Raw genomic sequence first — 25,603 nt, 5'->3', positions numbered from 1 at the left:
TTATAATAGTAAAAGTGTAGTAACCATGTTTTTTTTTTTTTTTGGCATTTTGATTTGTATAACCACAGTTTTACTACAAATACCGTAGTTATACTATAGTTAGTGTAGCAAAACGGTGGTACTAAATACTAAATTCCTCAAACTATTTTTTGTTTGATAGTGTACACACTGTTGTCCTGCTGAGGGCGCGGGGTGGCGCTGTCGAGCTGCTGTACAGTGGCGGCTTTCAGAAGCGCAGCTGGAGGCGGAGAGTCCAGTGATACAGAGAGATGTGGAGTGGATGTTGACAATGTAGCCGCTGGTTTCGCCAGTTTCGCTGTTATCTTCGTTTGTCTGTCGCCTGACCCGCAACTCTCCCTTCATTCACTCTGAACTTCACACAAAGCCACTCTGAATTCGTTTACACATCCAGGAACAGACTCAGCGATGAACTCTGGAAGCGGACGAGAACATTTCACTTGGACGCTTTGAGCATTTCCAGCGATGGACAAGCAGAAAGGTATTTTAACATCAGTCTGTAGTCTGGATGAGAGTCCGAGCGCACTTCTTCATTTAAAGCCTCATATGAGCCTCTTTAAATCTACTAATATGAACAACACATACATTTTCCATAAGAAACAACTTTTTTGGATGTTTACGTCCAAGTTGGAGTGCTGGTTGTAAGGAGGATGGTTTGAATCTCAGAAGGGCTGATTTACAATCTGTCATTTTGAGCAACTGAGTAACATAGACTGTCCCTGTGAGTGACTTAGATAAAACCACAAGTTGGTACTCACTAACTGGGCAAGTAATCATATTTAGTAGTTTCAATTTATGCCAGTTTTGTCTCATTTACTCATAAGTCTTCAGGAGAAGTCTCAAGTCTCTAGTCTCATTAACTATTATTGATGCAGTTGAGTCTTTTATTTAAAGTGACTTACAGTGGCTGAATGTCTTAAATCAGTCCCACTGAGATTCGAACCTACAACCTTTCGCTAAACTACACCAGCATTGTAAAAAGTCTTGTTCATAACTCAAAAAGACAGAAAGGTGTTGAATATTTCAGTGCTGATGTCTGATAATTGCAGTTACTGTTGTTGTAGCCATGCAGATTTGATCATTGTTCTGGAATGTTAGTAATAGTCCTCCAGTTTCCCTCATCAGCCGCGCCGCCACGACCCAAATCTCAGGAGAGGCGCGAGTTTCTCGGTTTGTTTAAGTGAAGGTCAGAGAGCAGTGCTAATTTCACCAGCGGCAGTGTAGTGTGAAGTCTGACAGGAGTAAATGAGCTGCTTAACCGCTTTCTAAACTCCTTTCTGTTTCTGAAAACAAAAACCATGTTGGAAAACAAAACTGACATCATGGATAATATTACTGTTTGGCTTCTATGCACTTTTTCTTGACTTCTTCCATAATCAAGTTTTTGTGTTTAGGCTAGAGTTGGAAGATATCCAATATTTGGTTAATATTCCAATTTTATTTGTTTTATGAGAGTGCAAGATGTAGATTAAAACTCAAGTAAAATTCAGTTGATAAGTTTGAGTCATTTAAATTAATCATTTCAGTATGTATTTTTCAATTAATCGTTTAAAATACTTGGCGTGTCTGATGATTCAGCAAAGTTGAGAAAAGTCTACTTTATGCAAATAAAATGCAGCTACCAATGGGAGTGAAGACAGTGGAGGTCATGTGATCTGGCAGTTACTGTAATCGAGGGTCTGCAAGATGAAGTGAATCCTTGCAGTTATCAATTTTCCAATTTGTAATAAAAATATACGCTGTTGTTCAAAAGTTCGGGGTTGGTAAGATTTTTTTTTTTAAGTCTTTTGTGCTCACCACTGTATTTATTTGATCAAAATTACAGTAAAAGAGTAGTAATCTTGTGAAATATTTCAATTTAAAATAATTAAAAAATGTAATATATTCCTTTGATGACAAAGCTGTGGCCAGTAGCCATTAAAGCAAAAAAAAAAAAAAAAAATATATATATATATATATATATATTTTATAAGAGCCGGTGATACTTTTTGTAATGCTGTGACACTGTGTGTAATTTTTATGTGTATATAAATACACACAAATTATTGTATATATTTAAGAGAAATATTTACATAATTATTTATATAATTATTTATGTATTTGTATTTATATATAATATAAATTATATAAACATTAAAATAAATACATATACTTGTAAATATTTCTTATATGCATAATAATTACACACAGTACACACACATATATATTGGCTAACTCCTTTATTTTTTATGCGATTAATCGCAATTAATCATTTGACATTGACATTGTCTTTCCTTTTTTTTTTGAAAGAAAATAGTACTTTTGTTCACCAAGGATGTGTTAAATTAATAAAAAGTGATAGCATAGATTTACATTGTTAGAAAAGATTTATATTTTCAATAAAAGCTGTTCTTTTTAACTTGTTATTCATCAAAAAATCCTGAAAAAAGGAATCACAGGTTCCAAAAAAATTTTGGCAGCACAACTGTTTCCAACATTGATGATTCTAATAATAAATCCGCATATTAAAATGATTTCTGAAGGATCATGTGACACTTAAGACTGGAGTACAGCTGATGAAAATTCAGCTTTGCATCACAGGAATAAATTCTATTTTAATATATATATATATATATACTGTATTTTCAGTGTTGGGGAGTAACTAGTTACATGTAACGGAATTACGTAATTTAATTACAAAATAAATGTAATTGTAATTACAGTTACTGAGAAAAAATGTGTAATTAAATTACAGTTACTTTTGAAAAATGCCAGTGTCATAGCTATTAAACTATTTCTTTCTTTCTCTATGATTTCAAATCTTTATTTAACCTCAGAATGATCTCGAAGTAAATAAGAGGTGTTAAGTCTGAATTCGTAGTGGCTGTGCTTTAAATTAAAGTATTACACACTCTTAAAAATGAATGTGCTTCACGATGCCATAGAAGAACCTTTTCGTCTAAATGGTTCTATAAAGAACCTTTAACATCTGAAGAAACTTTCTGTTTCACAAAAGGTTCTTTGTGGTGAAAGAAGGTTCTTCAGATTATAAAAAGGTAAGAAAGAGATGGTTCTTTAAAGAACCTTTGACTGAATGGTTCTTTGTGGAACCAAAAATGGTTCTTCTATGGCATCACTGCGAAGAACCTTTTAAAGCACCTTTATTTTTAAGAGTGCACGGCTGATAACAACTGGTAAAAGCTAATAACTCATCCGGGCAACTTAAGTTGGTGCTATATGCTTAATAGTTTTTCTTGGCATTTGGTTAGCTAATAAAATATTAAAGCTCAATTCAATATAATGTGTACAATTTCTTAATTCTGTCATCCTGGTATCGTGGACTCACTCTATTGTTTCATACAAACACAGCTGCTGCCATTTTTTTTGTACATTGTAATGGATTATAAGATAACTAACAAACTAGTACTACTACTTTATTATTTATGTGGTGAAATGTTGTGTAATAAAACTGGTATGACTGCACTGTATCCCTAAAATGTCTAGTTTGAACTTGTCGTTTGCTAGCAACTGATTTCTTTATGGAAGCGTTCAAATATTTCAACTCAGATCAGTGTTTCATGTCTAATTATTTTGACACAAAACATCTAAATAATCCATCAAGCAGCTGTGTAATAAGTGGGATAATGTACATTTAGCCAGCTGTTATCACAAAATAAAGATGTAAATTATCCCTTACTTATTATAATCTTAATTCAAGTGATAAAGGATTTTGAAAGTCTGACAGTAATCAGTGTTAAGTGTTACTGTAAGGCTAACTCTATCTGGTTTAAATGTTTCAAAATGATTAACAGTTGAAAATATTAGACATTTTGAAAAGTAATCAAAAAGTAATCAAAAGTAATGTTACTTTAATAAAGTAATTGAAAAATTACACTACTTATTACATTTTAAATCAAGTAACTTGTAATCTGTAACCTATTACATTTCCAAAGTAACCTTCCCAACACTGTATATTTTATTATGTAATAACATTTTGAAATATTGTTTTTTTTCTGTATTTGATCAAATAAATACAGTCTTGATGAGCAAAAGACACTTCTTTAAAAAAACATTACAAGTCTTACTGATGCCAAACTTTTGAGTGGTAGTGTGTGTGTGTATATATATATATATATATACATATATATTAGTGTTAAAATATTTTAATTTAAAAAATGTAATTGATATAATATATATATATATATAATTTTTAGCTACATAATTTATCCTGGTCATGCAGTTTTTATTCTCAACAAACTTTTTTTCCTCTTCCCTGTTCTGTCACTATCGGTCAAAACAAAAATGTGACCTCCCACTCACACACACACAAACACACACACATTCTCTCTCTTTCTCTTTCCTCCATGATATAAATTGCATAACATCCACTCCAGAATGGCTTATTTTGTCTTCATGTCTCATTCATTCACACATTGTCTCATGTTGTTTGTTAGGATCTCTGTCTAGACCATTCAATCCGATATATCCCTATTCCAAACACAGCTTAACTGTGTTCTGTTGTTGTACTCTTCCCACAGCTTGGATTCATGGAGTTGTTTGTCAGTCACACACTGTTCTGTAATCAGACAGACACTGAATTGAGGTGTGTATATGTTTGAGACATGCATGTCTGATTATTTGGTTATCGTGTGGTTACACCCCAAAGTGCCATCAAGTGCTGTTTAAACATATTTAGATGCGAGTGTTTTTTCTGTGTTTACTCATTTTCTAAACACATTGCCACTTAAAGGGCTTTGATGGCCGTCGTGTTGTGGGCACAGGATATGGTGATGATGTGAGGACAGCGCTTCTTAAATCAAAAATGTCAACATCTCCAGGTTATTCAGTTAGACTTTGAAGTACGCTTTACTTTGGTTGATTTAAGTGCAGATTTTGTGTTTCCGGTATTCAGAAATGCTTGGGATGGAATTGGTCAAACAAACAACTGCAGAAGGTCAAAAACTGCACTTTCAGAATAAAGATTTCCTGATTATTTACTCACCTCATGTCAACCAAGATGTTCATGTCTTTCTTTCTTTAGTCAAAAAGAAAGGGAAAAAAGAAAGGAAAACATTCTAGGATTTTTCTCCATATAGTGGACTTCAATGGTGGCTAATGGGCTGATGGTCCAAATTGCAGTTTCAATGCAGCTTCACCTGGGCTCTACATGATCCCAGCTGAGGAATAAGGGTCTTATCTAGTGAAACGATCAGTCATTTTCTAAAAAAAAAAATAAAAATGTATATACTTTTTAACCACAAATGCTCATCTTGCACTAGTTCTGCTATGCAGTTAGTTCTTTGTGTACTTCAGTTAAAAAAGTAGGGTAGGGCAAAAAATATAGCCTCATTTTTTTATCCAACTTCTTAGTTTTACCTTTTTTTGTAAAGGGCGTTTGACTTTCTTTGCACGTTCGCTTTGTAAACATTGGGTCGGTACTTCCTCCTACGTCCCGTAATGTTTTCCTTAAAAAGCTTAATTTAATAATTTTGTTCAGCAGTGATGCATTATATTGATTAAAAGTGACAGTAAAGACATTTAGAATGTTGCAAAAGAAGGGTAAGAGAAGGAAGGGGGAAACAGAACTGTTGCGAGCCAGATTCAAACCTGTGTTTCCCACTTGAGCACCAAGGCTCAGAAAGTCTGAGCATTTCTGAAAACTCTCTGTTGAAGACTCCTCAACTAAGAATCAGAAGAAAACTGCAGTGATTGTGATTTCCTGGTTTCTTCTTCAAGCGTATTTGGAGTTTCCACATGAGAGCGCCCTCTGGCTTTCGGATGAAGATTTACTGCTGATCACAGAACCTTGCTTCACTGAAAGATACACATGACATTTGCACATTTTGATTAATTGCGATTGCGATTTCATTTCGATTTATTACGCAGCCCTAGTTTTCGTCAATAGAGGGTGCATATTCAAAACAAACAAGAGACAAACGCGTAGTTTGATGATGCCATGATTGAGTGTGGAATCATAGAAGTTGTTGTCTTCATCCTAAGCCGATGCAGTCCGACGGGACTAGAGCAGAATGACTCACGAAGGTTACTGTAGTATGAAGCAGGGTGGGGCTAAATGTTGTGGAAGCAAAACGAGGATGCTGGAGCAATTGCTAATGAGAGACGAGCACGATACACGGCACAAAAGCAGTAGAGCTTTTATTATGCCACAGTCGAGCGCTTCCGCTTCTTCTGGTCATGCGTATGTGTGAAAAAGCAGCATTGTTTTATCATACTAGATACATTTGAGTGTGTTGAAAGTTCTGTTATAATGCTACTGTGTGTTCGTCACCTGTCTAATAAAGTGCACAACATAATAAAGCACCTTTGGGGTTTCCATGTTTTCTACAAAATAAAACTGGAAAAATCGAGGATGTATGACATCATTGGCAGGCGATGCAATGACACAGTCGTTACACTAGTTAAAATCGCATATTTCTCTGGAATTAAACATTCTTTGAAATATTTGGGATAATGTAAGTACACAAGTCAGCAAAATGTGTAACACTGTTCTAGTGGTTTTTGGATGTTTTAATAACAAAATCGTACATATTGTGCCTTTAATATTTACATGATATTAGAAAGCACATAGCAGTGTTTCCCCTGTTTTTTTTGTCTAGTGTGTCCATTTCATTTTTTTTTTTTTCAGACAGACTTTCTATTGTGTCAGACAAAAGGGTCAGCTGTCAACAAGGGGTCAAATCAGTTGACCAGAGGTTATATACCCTTTTTCAAGCATTTTGGCCAGAAACGCAAAATGTCTCTCTGTGTACTCACCAACACAAACACACAGAGTGGGTGTTCGAGGCATTTCCGAAATGTTGACGACGCCTATGCGCCTCGGGGCATTAGTTTTGCTAATGAATCAAATGCAGAGGGTGGTCTCGCCCCCTCACAGAACGTGACATCTCTACAATGAGCCTGAAGTGCTTGTCGTGTTTGTGTGAATATGAATGGAGCCACTGTTGTGTGAGAACATAAGATGAAGAGCTTATATTTCACAATGATTAATAAATAAAAACAAATAATTTGTAGTTTGTGCATGCAAAATGTGTAATGTAAAGATGCTTGAATTTATGCTGTAGAATTAATGTAAAGTGATTTACAAGCAAATGCTCTCAAAGGAAGGTTTTTCTTTAGGGTTCGGTCATGGGAAGGAAAAGTTAAATATAGAGGTAATGAAATTACAGAGTACAACTTGTACAAAGTGTATAGTAATTTACCTCATCAAACAGTACATGGATGGTTTATGTCAAATGGGTACAAAATGTACTGTAGCACTTTCTATGATGTAAAGTATCACTTCTGCCATTGTATTTTTTCAGTCGAAAAGAAATGAAGGTTTTTGAGGAAAACATTCCAGGATTTTTCTTCATATAGTGGACTTCAGTGGGGATCAACAGATTCCAAATTGTCGTTTCAATGCAGCTTTAAAGGGCTCTACATGATCCCAGCTGAGGAATAAGGGTCTTACAGTTGAGGTCAAAAGTTTGCATCCAGAATTATTAAAAATATTAATTATTTTACCAAAATAAGAGGGATCACAACATAACGAACAAAATGCATGTTATGTTGTATATTGTACTGACTTGAATAAGATATTTACAAAATCATAAAGTCATTCAAATTCACAAAAATCTTGGAAAACCAAAGAATTTTTGTGACCTGAAGGATTTTTTCCAAAGAACAGCAGGCGGGTTAACTGTTCAGGACAAATAAGGAACTCATGAACAACTATCACTAAACAAAAAACACAGCTGTGAATCATTCGAGTAACAACACAGTATTAAGAATTAAGTGCATGCAAACTTTTGAACGGGGTCATTTTTATAAATTCAACTATTATTTTCTCTTGTGGACTATATGTAAACATTTTTTTTGTGAAATATCTTATTCAGGTCAGTACTAAATAAAAAAATAACATGCATTTTGTATGATCCCTCTTATTTTGGTAAAATAATTTACATTTTTAATGATTCTGAAAGGGGATGTAAACTTTTGACCTCAACTGAATCTAGTGAAACGATCTGCCATTTTCAAAAAAAAAAAATTGTATACTTTTTACTAGTCTTGCACTAGCTCTGTAAAAAATGTACAAAGTCTACAACTTTTCACATTACGTAGTCGCGTTGGAAAAGTTATTTTTTTGTCTGTGTACTCCAGCTAGGGTGACCACGTGTTCCGCTTTGCATTGTATTGCACAGAATTTTCAACTCTTGTCCCGCACGTCGCATATTGAGAAAATGTCCCGCATTTTCACCAGTCTGTTGATTTTTAACGATCATATGTGACCCTGGACCACAAAACCAGTCTTAAGTCGCTGGGGTATATTTGTAGCAATAGCCAAAAATACATTGTATGGGTCAAAATTTTTGAGTTTTCTTTTATGCCAAATCATTAGGAAATTATGTAAAGATCATGTTCTGTGAAGATATTTTGTAAAATCCCTACTGTAAATATATCAAAACTTAATTTTTGATTAGTAATATGCATTAGTAAGAGCTTCATTTGGACAACTTTAAAGGTGATTTTCTCAATATTTTGATTTTTTTGCACCCTCAGATTCCATATATTCAAATAGTTGTATCTCAACAAAATATTGTTCTATCCTAACAAACCATACATCAATGGAAACCTTATTTATTCAGCTTTCAGATGATGTATAAAGCTCAATTCGAAAAATGGACCCTTATGACTGGTTTTGTGGACCAGGGTCACATATTAAGAAAACATCCATGCGTTCTTTTCCCGTTTTGAAAAAGCTTTGTATTTATTCTTTTTAAGGCGTAGTTTCTGCCCAAAGGATTTGTGGACCTCATCAAGTGATCTAGAACCACCGACGGAAATATTCGAACGCACGCGGAAAAACACGATATTCTCCATTGAAAAAAAGAAAAAACAATCGATGCAGCTTTCAGATGCGACTTTCTTCTTATTTTAATAGTTCGTTTGAGGCGGTTTCTATGGTGTTATTTTAAGGACAATGTCTAGAGCAAAAATGACACGCTCTAGCTTGCACATGCGCCCTCAGAAACACAGATCAGCGCATATGACAACGGATGTAAGCAGCATTTACATAGCATAACAGTAGAAAATGTATCAGTCTCACACGTGTCCCGCATTGTCCTGCTAAATCACATCTATGTCCCGCAACAGCCGTATTTCCAGGTGGTCACCTGAAGTCCAGCTAGTGCAAGATGAGCATTTGTGGTTGAAAAGTAATTACATTTATATTTTTTTTAGAAAATGACTAATCCTTGTGCTAGATAAGACCCTTATTCCTCGGCTGGGATCGTGTAGAGTCCTTTGAAGCTGCATTGAAACTGCAATTTAGACCTTCAACCTGTTGATTCCCATTGAAATCCACTATATGAAAAAAAAATCCTAAAATCCTGTTTTCTTCATTTCTTTTCGGCTGAAGAAAGACAGACATGAACATCTTGGATGACATAGGGGTGAGTAAATTATTAGGAAATTTGAATTCTGGAGTGACCTAATCCTTTTAATGCCAATGAAGAATCTTTATTTTTAGGAGTGTTGAAGAAAGAACTTAAGAAACAACGGTTCAGTAGAACCTCAAGGCCATAAAGGATGAGGGTTTGTGTGTTTGATTTTGCCGGAAGCCGGTAGCTGGATTCTTTGACCTTTGAAACGTTGTTATGACAATGCTCAATATTTATCCTCCACACATACAGAGTGAGAATGGGTGGGGTGACTTCTTAGCGGACAGTTGTTATTGGCTCAAGTCTATGAGAAGCAGTGGACTGTCAAAGGAATCAAGTGTTATTTAACCTAAATGTGAAAATATCACAATAACGTGAACTTTTTTTTTTTTTTAAAGATTCTCACACATGCAAAAGCATGATCAAGGCAACACATTGCTTTGAACATCTGCTTAAGGAAATAGATGTAAAGTTGGCAATAAGGTATAGTAGTGAAAAATGGTGGAGTTTAGAGAAGAAAAGGGGGTAGTGTGAAGACTGAGACCTTGAGAATGACAATCTGAAGGGCAGAGAGTCTCTGTCACAGTCTAGCCATTGACATCTGGCCGGAGCTCTGTTTGCTTAATGACTTTACTGTTAGCACTTCATCGCCAGCTCTGTCACGTCTGAAGGTCAGTGTGTTCGATAAATGAAAACAGAAATCTCTATTTTACAGGAAGCTTTCTGGAATAGGTCCTACTGTATGTAAATGATATTTGCCATCTTTACAGACCCAATTTCCTGAAGAAAAACAGCCTTTTGGTATTTTCCGTATAATGTTTAACAGCTCAGTTGTTTAACAGCTCAGGCTGCACTTTCACACACATCTTTTTTTGGTTTATGTTTATTTATGTTTGCAAAATCCAAAGTTACTGGATAATATACATTTACAGTAGTTGTACTGTAGATTAAATAGTAGGGCTGCCAAAGTTAACATGTTTGTTTTTGCTTGATGGCAGGATGGTCTTTTTTGTCTGAATGTACTCATTTATTCAAATAAATAGATAAATACATACATAAACTTATGTACACATCAGTCATTATGTCAAAAAGCATTTACTTTATTTAATTTAGTTCATTGGACAAGCTATTTTTTAAATAATTACCAAAAACACATGTTTGCATGTTAACAATAATTTCATTCATAGTTGTAATATACCGTAACACCCTAAGGGTGAGTGCTACTCTTCTGCACAGTGGTAAACTTTTTGTAGTCTTCAAACCTAACCTAACTCACCATTACATGTATAAGAACTCTAACATGTAATTATCTGTCATTAAAAACACTTAAAAATGACCATTTTTTCCTACATATTTCCCTCTTAATGTGACGCCATGCAAAGCATGCTGGGAACTACACATCCGCCTTTCAGTTAGTTGTGTCAACAAAATTGATTTATGTAGTCCCAACACAAAATGATTAAGCGCAATTAATTTTTTACCAATTTAAGTGGAGAGAACATAATGGAAATAAGTTAGGTAAGAAAGTTTCAAGAATTTAGTTGTTTCTCTTCTGTCATCAGCATGTTTTAATTTTAAAAATTAAAAATATATATTTTTTGAGGGCATAAAAAATGTCACTCTCCTTTGGAAGCCCATTTCTGCAACTGAATAAAAAATAAAATAGGTAATTGTGATGTTTTATCTCTCAACTCTGACTTTTTTTTCTCGCAATTGCAAGTTTACATCTCGCAATTCTGACTTTTTTATATAAAGTCGCAATTTTGAAAATAAAGTCGCAATCTGAGAAATAAAGTCAGAATTGCTTAATATAAACTCACAGTTCTGATAAGTAAAGCAATTCTGATTTTATTTCTTAAAAATGTGAATTTATATTATGCAATTTTGAGAAAAAAGTCAGAACTGTGAGATAGTTGATGAGTCAAAATTTTATTTTATTTTTTTTACATTTTTTATTTAGTGGCAGAAACAGGCTTCCGTACTCTCCTTATTTCAGTGAAGAAAAAAGCCTCATTCAAAAATTAATTTTAAAGGTTATAATTTTTCTTTATTACAATATCTATAATAATATTCTAAAATTGCTTAACAATATTTTAAAACCTTTTGTACACCAACAAAGTCAAACAGTCTCTTACAAATGTATAGTATGGTGTGACTACCCCAAAAAAAGTATATTAATGAATTAATAATTCAAGATATTTGTAAAACTCCTTACCTTACATTTATTTTTTTTTAAAATAAATTTTAAATAAATAAAAATTAAGATGTTTAATTATTTATTTTTTACATGATGGATAGACCACCATAACATTTCGTCAAGTCAAAAATATTTTTCCTTTTTCATGCAAGTTTGTCTTTCCATTCACAAAATAGAAATGACTCAAAGTTTGTGCAATAACATCAAAAAGTCAACAGGTTCCATGTGGGCTTGCATATCTGTTAGTAATATATAAGTGATTCTTACAGATATCTATAAGATATATTATACATATCTCTGTTTTTTCTCAATGTGAGAAAGTTATATGAGATGTGGTGGGATTTACTGCATTCTCATGGCTCTTTTTACAGTTCTTGAAATGTTTGTTTGAGCAGCGCTGCTGAGGCATTGTTAGATGTCTACTAGTACTCACCCATGACCCAGTATAAACCCATGGGAATTCAGATGTTTACTCCCAGGAGATGAAGCCACAGCTGGAGCCCTAAACCACCACTGCACCCTGCAGACATGGGACCGAGTTCAGAATAGACACAATTGAGATGCTCAGCTCTGGTACCCTATTTGGGAAAACAGACAGTGTGAACCGAGAGCAGTGGTTTGCACAGGCCAGAACTTCAGTTTCTGTTCAAGCTCAGACGTTTTTATAAAACTATAATAAAAGTATCACAGTGCATTGGTGCTTTAATTGACCAACTTTGTTCTGAATGATAACAAAGGACCTCAAGGTCAATTTTTTGTGAGAAGTACATGCAAATATGAGATAATCCACAATATTATTAGTGAATGAGATGCACTTCTTTCTAAACTTAACATTGTGTCGTCAAAGCTGCTGATTTTCTATTAACTGCAGGTTTCAGTGAGGTTTTATTGTAAAGAAGAGTCAAAAAGACACATCCTTTGAAAATGAACCATTTGGATCCTGTGATCCTTTCTCTGGCAAATGATAAAAGCACAGCCTTGGATAAGGAGCCACGTTTACACTTTTCTTCTCTCTCTGGCCCTGTGGATACCCTCCACGACTTTATTTGTTAACAAATTTACTTGCTACCTTAGTATAAGGGCACCTATTATCAGTGTTGGGGGTAACACATTACAAGTAACACCAGTTACTTTCAACCCATTTATTGATTAAAAGCTTTGATTTCCCCATGTTGAGAGAAATCGAGAGTAAGATGTTTGTTCTAGAATAAATGTGAACATGCATTAATTCATCTCACTCACAAAAAACAGATTCAGTATTCCTCAAAATGAATAAAAACAGTAAAATTCAACTCAGAATATGACACAAACCTGCAATAATTAAATATGTTAAATAATACAAATATGTATGTCTTTGCTGCCGACCTTCGATGATCCAGTTCAACCATACTAATAAGCAAAAATTACTCAAGATAATCTAACATTTGTTTTCATTTTTTTATAGCTGAAGAGTTATTTTTTATTCTGCGGTCTATTGTACAGACGTGAATTTACTTTTGTCAAAGCCTGAGGCTTTTGGTGTGAAAGGGCTTTTACATTTGCCAAAAATAGAACTTTTTATATTGAAAACAAACAAGCAAGCCCTGCCTGGATTTAAAAAGTAACGCAAAAGTAAAGTAACGCATTACTTTCCATAAAAAGTAACTAAGTAACGTAATTAGTTACTTTTTTAGGGAGTAACTCAATATTGTAATGCATTGCTTTTAAAAGTAACTTTCCCCAACACTGCCTATTATGCATTTGGGCATAAATGTGCGTTGGCACAACCACCCTACAATGAAACAATGACACCCACTCCCAATTTTTTAATCCCCATTAAACCAAACCAGTCTCATTAGGTATGCAGCTTTGATTCTCAAAGCAGTGTGATGTCACATTGTTTAGGCCCCTGGACTTCTCACGGCAGCTGCAGTGATGCACTGACTTTACTAATGAATGATTGGCTCTTTCATTAAGAAGGCAGGGCTTAGTGGCCATAATGAGCGTTGCATCTTTCCCCATTCAAAACTATATGAGTGACAAGTCTTGGGTATTCTATAGTCTTTGACTTAAAGGGGTCATTGGATGCTAAGTTCACTTTTTCATGTTGTTTGAACATTAATGTGTGTTGTCAGTGTATGTACAAATCTACCTTACAATGATAAAAATCCATGCAGTGGTTTTTAATTAATCTGTAAAAATCATATTCCCTTTTTCAAATCAAGCCATTATCAGATGCTTGTCGTTGTTGCGTCACACCAACAGAGGCCGCTCCCACGATAGTTGATTGACATGAGCGATTTACCAAGAATATCTCTGATTGAGCGATCGAGGTGTTGTGTTGCTGGATGTAATAATGAACATAGTGGTCGTCATTTACTCCCGACATCTGAGCCGCTGAAGATGCAGTGGATTATGTTTGTTTGTGAAGGGAATGTGCCTCCCAATCTACATATATCCATCTATTTTCGTGCGATCGCCTTTCCTTTTTCCGGCTAAATGCGGCTAAAGTAAACAGGCTCGTCTTTCCACAGAGAGAAGAGAGGGGCGGGGTGAGCAGAGCTCATTTGCATTTAAAGCAGCCTCGACCAGAATGAGATGATTTTTGCAGAGCTCATTTTGGCAGGGTAAAAAGGGTGTTGTTTTACATAACCATTGAGAATTTTTAACCAAAGTATATTATAGACTTTTCATTAAGACCCTAAAGAGTCATATCAACTTGTGGAAAATGGGCGTCCGATGACCCCTTTAGAAGTCATAAAAGTCATAACATAAAAGTCTTAATTTTCTCCCAACATCTGAGCCCCAAAAATGACATTTTCTACATGTTATAATAAAAAATATATGGGGTATTTTGAGCTGAAAGAGATAAGGACTGAAAACCATTTTTAAATGAGTAGTGAAATAACAGTAGCCGTGTGTTTCAGAAGCGTCACGCAGGTCTTTATGTGCTTCCCTACAGAGATCTTTTCAAAGGTCCATTCAGCTCTGTCACAACAGCTGGCCTGTGTAGAGGTCACCAAAGAGAGATCGTATTGACATATTATGACAAACTGGTAATGTCTGACATTTTGATTTAAAAAATAGATTCATTTGAAGATACCCTTGTAAAAAAAAAAGTACACTTTTACAAGAGCACTTGTTACGGAAAGCATAAACATTCTGTCATTAATTACTCACCCTCATGTCGTTCCGACCCCTTAAGACCTTGTTCATTTTCAAAACACAAATGAAGATATTTTTGATGAAATCCGAGAGCTTTCTGACCCTGCATAGAAAGCAGTGCAATTGACACGTTCAAGGCTCAGAAAGGTAGTAAGGACACTGTTAAAATAGTCCATGTGACATCAGTGGTTCAACCTTAATGTTATGTGCGCAGAGAAATAATGACTTTATTCAACAATTTCTTCTGTTCACGTTTGTTAAACTTGTGCTTTAATAATAGTGATGCTCGTCTGAGCGAACAGCATGGACTTTGAGAAACCGGCTGTGAGAGAGCGTCAAATGATGTGTGAGAAAGAGTGAGAGAGGATTGAGTGCAGCACAAAGGTCCACTGATGTGTGTCTGTGTGTAATATACACAGTGTGTGGAGTCTCTGTATGTTTACTGTGGTAAGGGCATGAACAGTGGCCTGTTTGTCTGCAGCCAACATAATAAGGGCAAGACAGAGAGCAGACCTCACTTTAAACCGTCATAAAACAGGTAGAGGCCTCTTTTCCTCCTCACATCACCAAATCTGCAGGCGCTGGTTACTGGGTAGTAGAAATGTGTTTGCTTCAATATTAAAATGACTCTTGAAGTGCGCAGTTAAAGGTATAACCTCAGCGTGTGTGCGAGAGTCGCATGTGTTGATGTTTGTGTGGATACGAGTCTAATGTGATGAATGGCTTTGGCTGCAGGAATGCACTCTAACCTTGTTATAAAGCCACTTTTGTATAAATAATGCAAAACAGCGTGGAACAGCACACTTACTCAGCTGAGAGAGTAAATAAATCAGCAGTTTAGGAGTTCTCTGTTTCGGTCATAATAACAGCGCTTTGAAGGAATGATTGAAAATCTCACCTAATTCAATCAGCACGCCTGTTTACTTTGTGGTTTAATAAGTCGAAAACAGATCGTTCCTGGAAACACTACTGGTTAGTCAGGCTGCATTCATAGTTTTCATTCTGGATTTATATATTTTCATAACTTCATAACACAGCTATTTCCCTTTCATGTGCATTTAGACATATTTGGATGTTTCTACAGCACTTTTAGGGCAGAACTTTTTGTTAAAGGTGACCTATTATAACCTTTTTTACAAGATGTACTTTAAGTCTCAAGTGTCCCCAGAATATGTCTGTAAAGTTTCAGCTCAAAATTCCCAACGGATCATTTATTATATCATTTTGACTGGAAGCACGAACACGCAAATGCAAATGAGCTGCTGTTCCCCGCCCCCTTTTTCAGAACAGGGCTGTGTCTTTACAGCTCGTGCCTCAGATACTTGACTAAATAACATGTTTTTGGTTTTGATTATCATGTCTATTGCGCTGAAACCATGTGCTTTAAACCATATTTAAACTTCTGATATATGGTTTTCTGAGTGCAAACATTCGAAGCACACACACAGAAAGCGGCTGTCACGGCATGTGATGTGAGTATTAAACTAAGTTCACTTTTAATGTCTTTTTGCGCTTAAACTGTCAAATACACACAAGTTTATGTTAAAAACACACATGAATTACAAAAACAGTCGGTTATGTCTGTGAAGATAAACAGCTGGGAAAGAAATCACATGTTTATATTAGTTCTGTGTGGCAGGAGTGTAATATACAGTAAATAAACCAATAAATCCACTGCTCTCTTGTCTCTTCTAAAGGGTGCGACTCTAAATAGTGCTCTGTGCTCATCTGTGCAGCCACTGGCAGAAATTTTGCCATGGCGTTAGAACTGGTACACCGTTGTCACTTGGCGAGGGTGAAACGTGCAGATTAAGGGGCGTTAAAATTGAAAATCTATCGTGTTTATTTATCAAAATATTACATTTTAATAAGATTACATTTATAAAAATTTTATATTTTAAAAACCATTCTAAATAAAATAATTATAGACAGCGTCAGAAAGGAGCTTAATATGTGGGATGTGTAAAGAATGTCATGGATTTTTATTGTGCGTAATTACCAATCAAGCTTTAATTTTGTGAATTATGCAAGTATAAAGTGATAAAAATTATTTAATTGTGTGCATTGATAAATAATGTTTTTTTTTCGGTGGTTTTGCAGTGCTGGCTCGGCTGGTTTCGGACCTGCAGGCGTTCTTGCTGGTTCTGGACAGTGAGAATCTCAGTTATATCGCTCAGGCCCAGAAAAAATCCATCTCAGAGCTGCTATATAAACTACAGGACAATAAGGACGCACCAGGTAACAACTTAATTGTATGAATTAAATGTGTGATTGTATATGTAAGTATGCATTACTCTTCAAAAGTCTGGGTTGGTGAGATTTTTTTGAGGTTTTTAAAAGTTTGCTCACCAGTAATTTGTGAAATATTTTTATAATTTAAAATAGCTGTTTTCTATACAAATATATTTTAAAATGTGATCATTTAATTAAATTTAAATTTAATTAAATGTAATTAAGTTTATATTTTTTAAAATAAAAAAATAATTTTTAAAACATAAAAATCTAATTTTAACACTTAATAAAAGTATTTAAAGTATACATAGTATATATTAAAGGAGAAGTTCACTTCCAGAACAAATATTTACAGATAATGTACTCACCCTCTTGTCATCCAAGATGTACATGTCTTTCTTTCTTCAGTCATAAAGTAATTATGTTTCTTGAGGAAAACATTTCAGGATTTCTCTCTATATACAGGTGCATCTCAGTAAATTAGAATGTCGTGGAAAGGTTCATTTATTTCAGTAATTCAACTCAAATATTAAATAAATTCAGTGCACACAGTCTGAAGTAGTTTAAGTCTTTGGTTTTATTAATTGTAATGATTTTGACTCACATTTAACAAAAACCCACCTATTCACTATCTCAACAAATTAGAATACTTCATAAGACCAATAAAAAAACATTTTTAGTGAATTGTTGGCCTTCTGGAAAGTATGTTCATTTACTGTATATGTACTCAATACTTGGTAGGGGCTCCTTTTGCTTTAATTACTGCCTCAATTCGTCGTGGCATGGAGGTGATCAGTCTGTGGCACTGCTGAGGTGGCAAGGAGCCCAGGTTTCTTTGACAGTGGCCTTCAGCTCATCTGCATTTTTTGGTCTCTGTTTCTCATTTTCCTCTTGACATTACGCCTTAGATTCTCTATGGGGTTCAGGTCTGGTAAGTTTGCTGACCAGTCAAGCACACCAACACTATGGTCATTTAACCAACTTTGGTGCTTTTGGCAGTGTGGGCAGGTGCCAAATCCTGCTGGAAAATGAAATCAGCATTTTTAAAAAGCTGATCAGCAGATGGTAGCATGAGGTGCTCTAAAATTTCATAGTAAACGGGTGCAGTGACTTTGGTTTTCAAAAAACACAGTGGACCAAAACCAGCAGATGACATTGCACCCCAAATCATCACAGACTGTGGAAACTTAACACTGGAGTTCATGCAGCTTGGTCTATGAGCTTCTCCACCCTTCCTCCAGACTCTAGGACCTTGGTTTCCAAATGAAATACAACACATGCTCTCATCTGAAAAGAGGACTTTGGACCACTGGGCAACAGTCCATTTCTTCTTCTCCTTAGCCCAGGTAAGACGCCTCTGACGTTGTCTGTGGTTCAGGAGTGACTTAACAAGAGGAATACGACAACTGTAGCCAAATTCCTTGACACGTCTGTGTGTGGTGGCTCTTGATGCCTTGACCTCAGCCTCAGTCCATTCCTTGTGAAGTTCACCCAAATTCTTGAATCGATTTGCTTGATAAACCTCTCAAGGCTGCTGTTCTCTCGGTTGGTTGTGCATCTTTTTCTTCCACACATTTTTCTTCCACTCAACTTTCTGTTAACATGCTTGGATACAGCACTCTGTGAACAGCCAGCTTCTTTGGCAATGAATGTTTGTGGCTTACCCTCCTTGTGAAGGGTGTCAATGAGTCTTCTGGACAACTGTCAGATCAGCAGTCTTCCCCATGATTGTGTAGCCTAGTAAACCAAATTGAGAGACCATTTTGAAGGCTCAGGAAACTTTTGCAGGTGTTTTGAGTTGATTAGCTGATTGTTTTTTGTTAAATTTGAGCCAAAATCATCACAATTAAAAGAACTGAAGGCTTAAACTACTTCAGTCTGTGTGCATTGAATTTATTTAATACACGAGTTTCACAATTTGAGTTGAATTACTGAAATAAATCAACTTTTCCACAATATTCTAATTGAGATGCACCTGTAGTGGACTTCTATGGTGCGCATGAGTTTGAACTTCCAAAATGCAGTTTAAATGCAGCTTCAAAGGGCTCTAAATGATCCCAACTGAGGAAGAAGGGTCTTATGTAGTGAAACGATTGGTCACTTTTGAAACAAGTTGACAGTTTATAAACTGTTTGACCTTAAACGCTAGTCTTGTCTAGCTCTGTGTGAACTCTTGTTTTTCCGATTCAAGACAGTTAGGGTATGTTAAAAAACTCCCATCTCATTTTCTTCCCAACTTCAAAATCATCCTACGTTGCTGCAGAAGTACCAACCCAGTGTTTACAAAGTGAACATGCAAAGAAGATCAAACACCCTTAACAAAAAAAGGTAAAACAGCGATGTAGAACGATTTCGAAGTTAAAGAAAAAAACGAGATTTTTCTCGTTTTTCAACATACCCTAACTGTATTGACCCGGATTGGTAGTTCAACCCGTAAGAGCTTCGTTCATCTTCAGGACACAAATTATGATATTTTGATGAAATCCGAGAGCTTTCTGACCTTCCATAGATAGCAACACAATACCATGTCTTGTGGTACTTGCGCGAATGTGCGTCGAAGACTGACACGGAAGAGAAGAAATTTGTTGAATAAAGTTATTTTTGTTTTCTTTGCGCTCAAAAAGTATTCTCATACCTTCAATACGTTACGGTAATAAACCACTGATGTCAGATATTATTTTAATGATGTCCTTACTACCTTTCTGGGCCTTGAACATATCAGTTGCACTGCTGTCTATGCAGGGTCAGAAAGCTTTCGGGTTTCATCAAAAAAATCTTAATTTGCGTCTTGAAGATGAACAAAGGTCTTACGGGTTTGGAACAACATGAGGGTGAGTAATTAATGACACAATTTTCATTTCTGAGTGAACTATCCCTTTAAAGAGTGCGCTTTTGTTAAACATCCCATCTGCAGCGCAGCTCTGACACAGCCGTCGTGTTTTACGTGCTTTTTCATAACTGTCATAACTGAGATCCACCTGCGGCTGTGGAGACTGAGCTGAACTGAGAGCCTTCGCGGGATAAAGAGAATCAGTGCAGGGTCACGGAGAGGTTGAGAGGGACAGATGTTCAATTCAAAGACCGCTGCTCTCATGTAACCCTTGCATGTACAAAAGGTCATCTTTACCATCTTTGCTGCCACATCTTTAAGACTTTTATACATAAATGCCACTGTTATGAATGTCTGACCTTCTCACACCACAGTTTATTGCTTCACTTTGGGTTGTGGGCTCTTTTCTGTGAAAAATAAATGATGATTGTACATGTTTTATGTTTAGCGGAGGATGCGGAGTACATGATTATGAATTGTCCCTCTGGAGGCCCCAGTGATCTCAGGGAAAGCACCATTGCTGAGGCTCATTCCACAGAGGGAGCTCTTCCAGTCACCTCTACTGACCGCCTGCAGCCCGGGGTGAGTCCAGCCCTCCAGACGTCATCGTAATATGTAGTAATACTTAATGAAAGGTTTATGGACATGGTGTCAGCTATAAATAGAGTAAACAGTATTTGGCTTATCAAAGAAGAGAGATTTTTATTTTGTATGAAAGCCCATTTACATAGAAGCAAATATTATTTGAGTCGGTATGGACCCTGATTACATAATGCACATTCCTAGTGTTATCGTGCAGCATTCATCTGTTCATAGTCAGTTTTCAAAAGAAAAAAATGTTTGTCTTTCTAATCTTCCATCAGAACGTAATAACTGCTCCAGTCACATCACGTCACCAGCCCCTCCAACCACGTCACATATAGCCCTACATATTTTGCTCAATATATATATATATATATATATATTTGTGTGTGTGTGTGTGTGTGTGTATTATTTTAATGCTATATATATGATATTATGATATTATATACAAGACATTTCATGTTATGTTTGTGTAATGGGCTTGGAATGTTATTTTATGTTTCATTTATTATTATTAGTGTTATTTTAATATTATTTATATATGATTACAGTAATTATTAATATTTGAATTAGCTTTTATTTTTACATTTTCAGTATGCATTTTAGTCTAAGTGTTAGTAATTTTGTGCTTGTTTTTTATATTTTATCTAGTTCTAGTACTTCAGCTATTTAGTTTTTTAGTTTAAGTTTTAATAATTTTGTGCTTTTGACATTTTTATTAGTTTTTTTTTGTATTTTCCATTTAGCTTTCATTTATTTTTTACTTTAGTTTTAGTAATTCTAGTACTTCAACTATTTAGTTTTTAGTTTAAGTTTTAATAATTTTGTCATTTCTATTAGGTTTTTTTTTAGTATTTTCTATTATCTTTCATTTATTTTTCATTTCAGTTTTAGTAATTCTATTACTATTTAGTTTTTAATTTAAGGTTTAATAATGTTGTGCTTTTGACATTTTTATTCATTTTTTTAGTATTTTCCATTTAGCTTTCATTTATTTTTATTTTCTGTTTCAGTAATTCTAGTACTTCAACTATTTAGTTTTAGTTTAAGTTTTAATAATGTTGTAATTTTTTTGTTTTTTTTTAGTATTTTCATTTTTTTCAGTTTTAGTAATTCTATTACTTCAACTAATTAGTTTTTAGTTCAAGTGTTAATAATTTTGTCATTTTTATTAGTTTTTTTTTTAGCATTTTCCATTTAGTTTTCATTTATTTTTTATTTCAGTTTTAGTAATTCTAGTACTTCAACTATTTAGTTTTTAGTTCAAGTGTTAATAATTTTGTCATTTTTATTAGGGTTTTTTTTTTTAGTATTTTCCATTTAGTTTTCATTTATTTTTTATTTCAGTTTTAGTAATTCTAGTACTTCAACTATTACATTTTTACTTTAAGTTTTAGTAATGTTGTGCTTTTATCTTTTTTTATATTTTCTATTCGGTTTTAATATTAATTTTTATTGCAGTCTTAGTAATGTCTAGTACTTTATATTAATTTGATTTAGTTTAGGTTTTAGTAATTTAATGCCTTATTTTATTCGTTTTTTTATATTTTCTATTTAGCTTTCATTTATTTTTATTTCTGTTTTAGGAATTCTAGTACTTAAACCATTTTTTTTTAAGTTTAAGTTTTAGAAATGTTGTGCTTTTGACATTTTTATAATTATTATTTATGTTTTCTATTTAGCTTTCATTTATTTTTATTTCAGTTATAGTAATTCTAGTGCTTTAAACATTTTGTTAACCATTTTGTTTTTAGTTTGAGTTTTAGTAATTTTGTGCTTTTGTCATTTTTATTATTTTTTATATTTCTATTTAGCTTTCATTTATGTTATTATTACGGTTTTAGTAATTCCAGTTCTTTCAATGATTTAATTTTTAGTTCCAATTTTAATAATTTTGTGCTTTATTTATTTATTTTATGTTTAGCTTTCATTTATTTTTTATTTCAGTTTTTCAGTCATTCTAGTACTTAAACTGTTTTGTTTTAGTTTTTGTAATTTTTATTATTTTTTTAAATATTTTCTACTTGGCCTTTTTATTTTTTATTTCAGTTTTAGTCATTCTAGTACTTCAGCTTCAACTATTTCAGCTTTATTTAACTTAATGTAAACATTTTTACTAGTATTAGTTTTAGTTAAAATAAAAACACATCTTTCGCATTCTTCAGTCACCCACAATCCTTTGCATACCTTTAAATTCACAACAACAAACAAAAAAATTAATAAAATGAATTGAAACTTGAGCCCATCCATTATTCAGTGTATGAAAAAAAATCGGATTTTGAAAATGAAAGCATTATGTTTTCTTTTGTTATAAATGAATCACGTACTTAATTGTCCTTGAACACATCCACTATATTGCATAAATAGAAAGTCAGGTTATATAAAGGTTATTAATACAAAGTATTTTTCCAAAAATAATTTTAATAGTATTTGCATGCCATGATGACAGGGGACGGAAACATTTAGCCGTGTAAGGTTACTGTCTCATTCTAATGCTGAGGAGGAGTTTAACCTCTTACTATACCATTTAATACAACACTGCTAAAACACTTATGGGCCAATCAGAATCTAGGACTGTATCTGTTAATTTATAATACAAAATCTATGTTGATTTAATTTCAGTGACAGTCTGAAGTCTCGCTTACAGGCAACCCAGATCCGAACAGAGGCCTTGATGAATGAAAGCGTTATTGTTCAGCTTGCGGAAGTGTTATTAGTAGTACAAGTCATATGCTTGTATCTTTCAGCAGCCTGAGGTAGCTGTATATTACAGTTAACAAATAATCTTTTCATATGTAGCTTTGCAAAACAACGTTGTGGCACATGGACACCTGCTGCCATTCTCAGGCGTTAAAGGCTGTTTTATGTGCATGTGGGTGTTTGAATCACAGCGAAGAATTCCAGAAATGCATTATAATGCGATTCAGCCCGGTAACAGTACAAACAACGCTGTGTCAAGGTCTTAGTGTATGAATGGGCTGTGTGACGACAACAAGATATCAGGAATAACATTCCTGCGGTTCCCCCTTGAGTGATTTATGATGAAAAAACATGGTGAAAAGCACTTCAAGGACACAAATTAAATTATGAGTGAAATGAAAATGTTTTCAAATGTCTAAGAGTAGAGGATTGTGTTGTGCGCAAACCATTTTGCTTTGTAAGAAAGGATGCACTGATATGTATTATTTTTAGCTGAACACTGTTTTAGGGTTTTATTTTGTAGTTCTGCACACAGGGTCTAAAAATGGATTGTGGTGAGTAAATAAAATGCCAATTTACCGGTTTAAAAAAGAAAGAAAACAGAAGGGATAGTTCATCTAAAAATACAAATTCCCCCATGATTTACTCACCCTCAAGCCATCCTAGGTGTAGATGACTTTCTTCTTTCAGACAAATACAATCGGAGTTATATTTAAAAAAATGTCCTGGCTCTTCCAAGCTTTATAATGGCAGTGAATGGCTGTTGAGATTTTGAAGTCCAATAAAGTGCATGCATCTATCTTAAAAAGTACTCCACACAGCTCTGGGGGGTTAATAAAGACCTTTTGAAGTGAATTAATGCGATGGAATTAATCATCTGCTGGAACCTGACTCTCTCGTCAACACGAGTATGACAGCAGAAGCTAAAGATTACAGTTCATAAAATTTAAATATGGGTATTTTACTTACACATCAGTTTACTTTAGAAGTCCTTTAGTAACCCCCCGGATTCATTTGGAGTACTTTTTATGATGGATGGATGCATTTTTTTTGGGCTTCAAAATCTCAACACCCATTCACTGGCATTATAAAGCTTGGAGGAGCTAAGACATTTTTGGATATAATTCCAATTGCATTCGTATGAAAGCAGAAAGTATATACAAAAATATACACCTACAATGGCTTGAGGGTGAGTAAATCTTTGGGTAATTTTCATTTTTGGGTGAACTATCCCTTTAATTAATATTTGTGTTGTCTAGATAATGGTCCAGATATATATGAGGAAGAAACACTATGAAAAAAGACACATAGTTCTTGAGAAGGGCCACATTAGTGAAATCTGTGAAATTTTCTGTCAGTCAGCAGCAAAATTGTGTGACCAGCATAGATTACTATTGAAATAGATTTTCGACTGAAAATGTGTCAAGCAATGGTAAATGTGACTTTAGATTTATCTTTATTAGACTGTGGTTAGTTGAGTTGTGCTGAAATAGTTTCTGTGAAGAATAGGGGTTTTATTTTGTAGTTCTGTACACAGGGTCTATAAATGTCTTGTGGTGAGTAAATAAAATGCGAGTTTGCTGGTTTAAAAAACAAAGAAAACAGAAGAGATCTAAAAATCTAGATCGTCTAAAAATGAAAAACCCCATGATTTACTCACCCTCAAGCTATCCTACTGTAGGTGTATATGATTTTTTCTTTCAGACAAATACAATTGGAGTTATATTAAAAATATCCTGGCCCTTCCAAGCTTTATAATGGCAGTGAATGGGTGTTGAGATTTTGAAGTCCAATAAAGTGCATCCATCCATCATTAAAAGTGCTCCACGTGGCTCTGGGAAGTTAATAAAGGCCTTCTGAAACAATACGATGCAATGCTTACACTACGCCTATGTCCTACATCATCCACTGGAACCCGACTCTCACGTGAACGTGAGTATGACAGCAGAAGCTAGAGATTAGAGTTTGTAAAGTTTTAAATATGGGTATTTTTTTTTTACAGAAATGCATCAATTTACTTTAGAAGTCCTTTATTAACCCCCCAGATTCGTTTGGAGTACTTTTTATGATGGATGGATGCACTTTTTTAGGCTTCAAAATCTCAGCACCCATTCACTGCCATTATAAAGCTTGGCAAAATGTGACTTTAAAGTCATTTTTGTTAGACTGTGGCTGAACTAGTTTCTGTGAAGAATAGGAGTTTTATTTTGCAGTTCTGTACACAGGGTCTATAAATGGGTTGTGGTGAGTAAATAAAATGCCAGTTTGCCAGTTTAAAAAAGAACGAAAACAGAAGAGATCTTAAAATCTAGATCATCTAAAAATTAAAATTACCCCATGATTTACTCGCCCCCCGGATTCGTTTGGAGTACTTTTTATGATGGATAGGCATACTTTTTAGGCTTCAAAATCTCAACACCCATTCACTGGCATTATAAAGCTTGAAAAATGTGACTTTAGAGCTATCTTTATTAGACTATG

At 34.5% G+C, this 25,603-nt stretch overlaps 1 protein-coding gene across 3 annotated transcripts in view; it reads left to right on the top strand.

Moving 5' to 3' along the window:
* The first annotated feature begins 248 nt into the window (after positions 1-248).
* The window catches only part of si:dkey-220o5.5 (actin filament-associated protein 1-like 2), a 57,031-nt gene continuing 31,676 nt past the window's right edge, over positions 249-25,603 (top strand). The window contains exons 1-3 of one of the 3 annotated variants that reach the window (XM_051116626.1): positions 249-499; positions 16,879-17,016; positions 20,289-20,422. In XM_051116626.1, the coding sequence (XP_050972583.1) occupies positions 484-499; positions 16,879-17,016; positions 20,289-20,422 (288 nt within the window). In that variant the 5' untranslated portion in view covers positions 249-483. Of the gene's footprint in view, positions 500-16,878; positions 17,017-19,840; positions 20,127-20,288; positions 20,423-25,603 lie in introns of those variants that run through there. The other 2 variants (XM_051116625.1, XM_051116627.1) reach the window with 2 other exon arrangements.

The sequence above is a fragment of the Labeo rohita genome, chromosome 8 (assembly GCF_022985175.1).
Source record: "Labeo rohita strain BAU-BD-2019 chromosome 8, IGBB_LRoh.1.0, whole genome shotgun sequence".
NCBI classification, from domain to species: domain Eukaryota; kingdom Metazoa; phylum Chordata; class Actinopteri; order Cypriniformes; family Cyprinidae; genus Labeo; species Labeo rohita.
The sequence above is the reverse complement of the archived record's forward strand: the minus strand, read 5'-3'. Positions and strand labels throughout refer to the sequence as shown.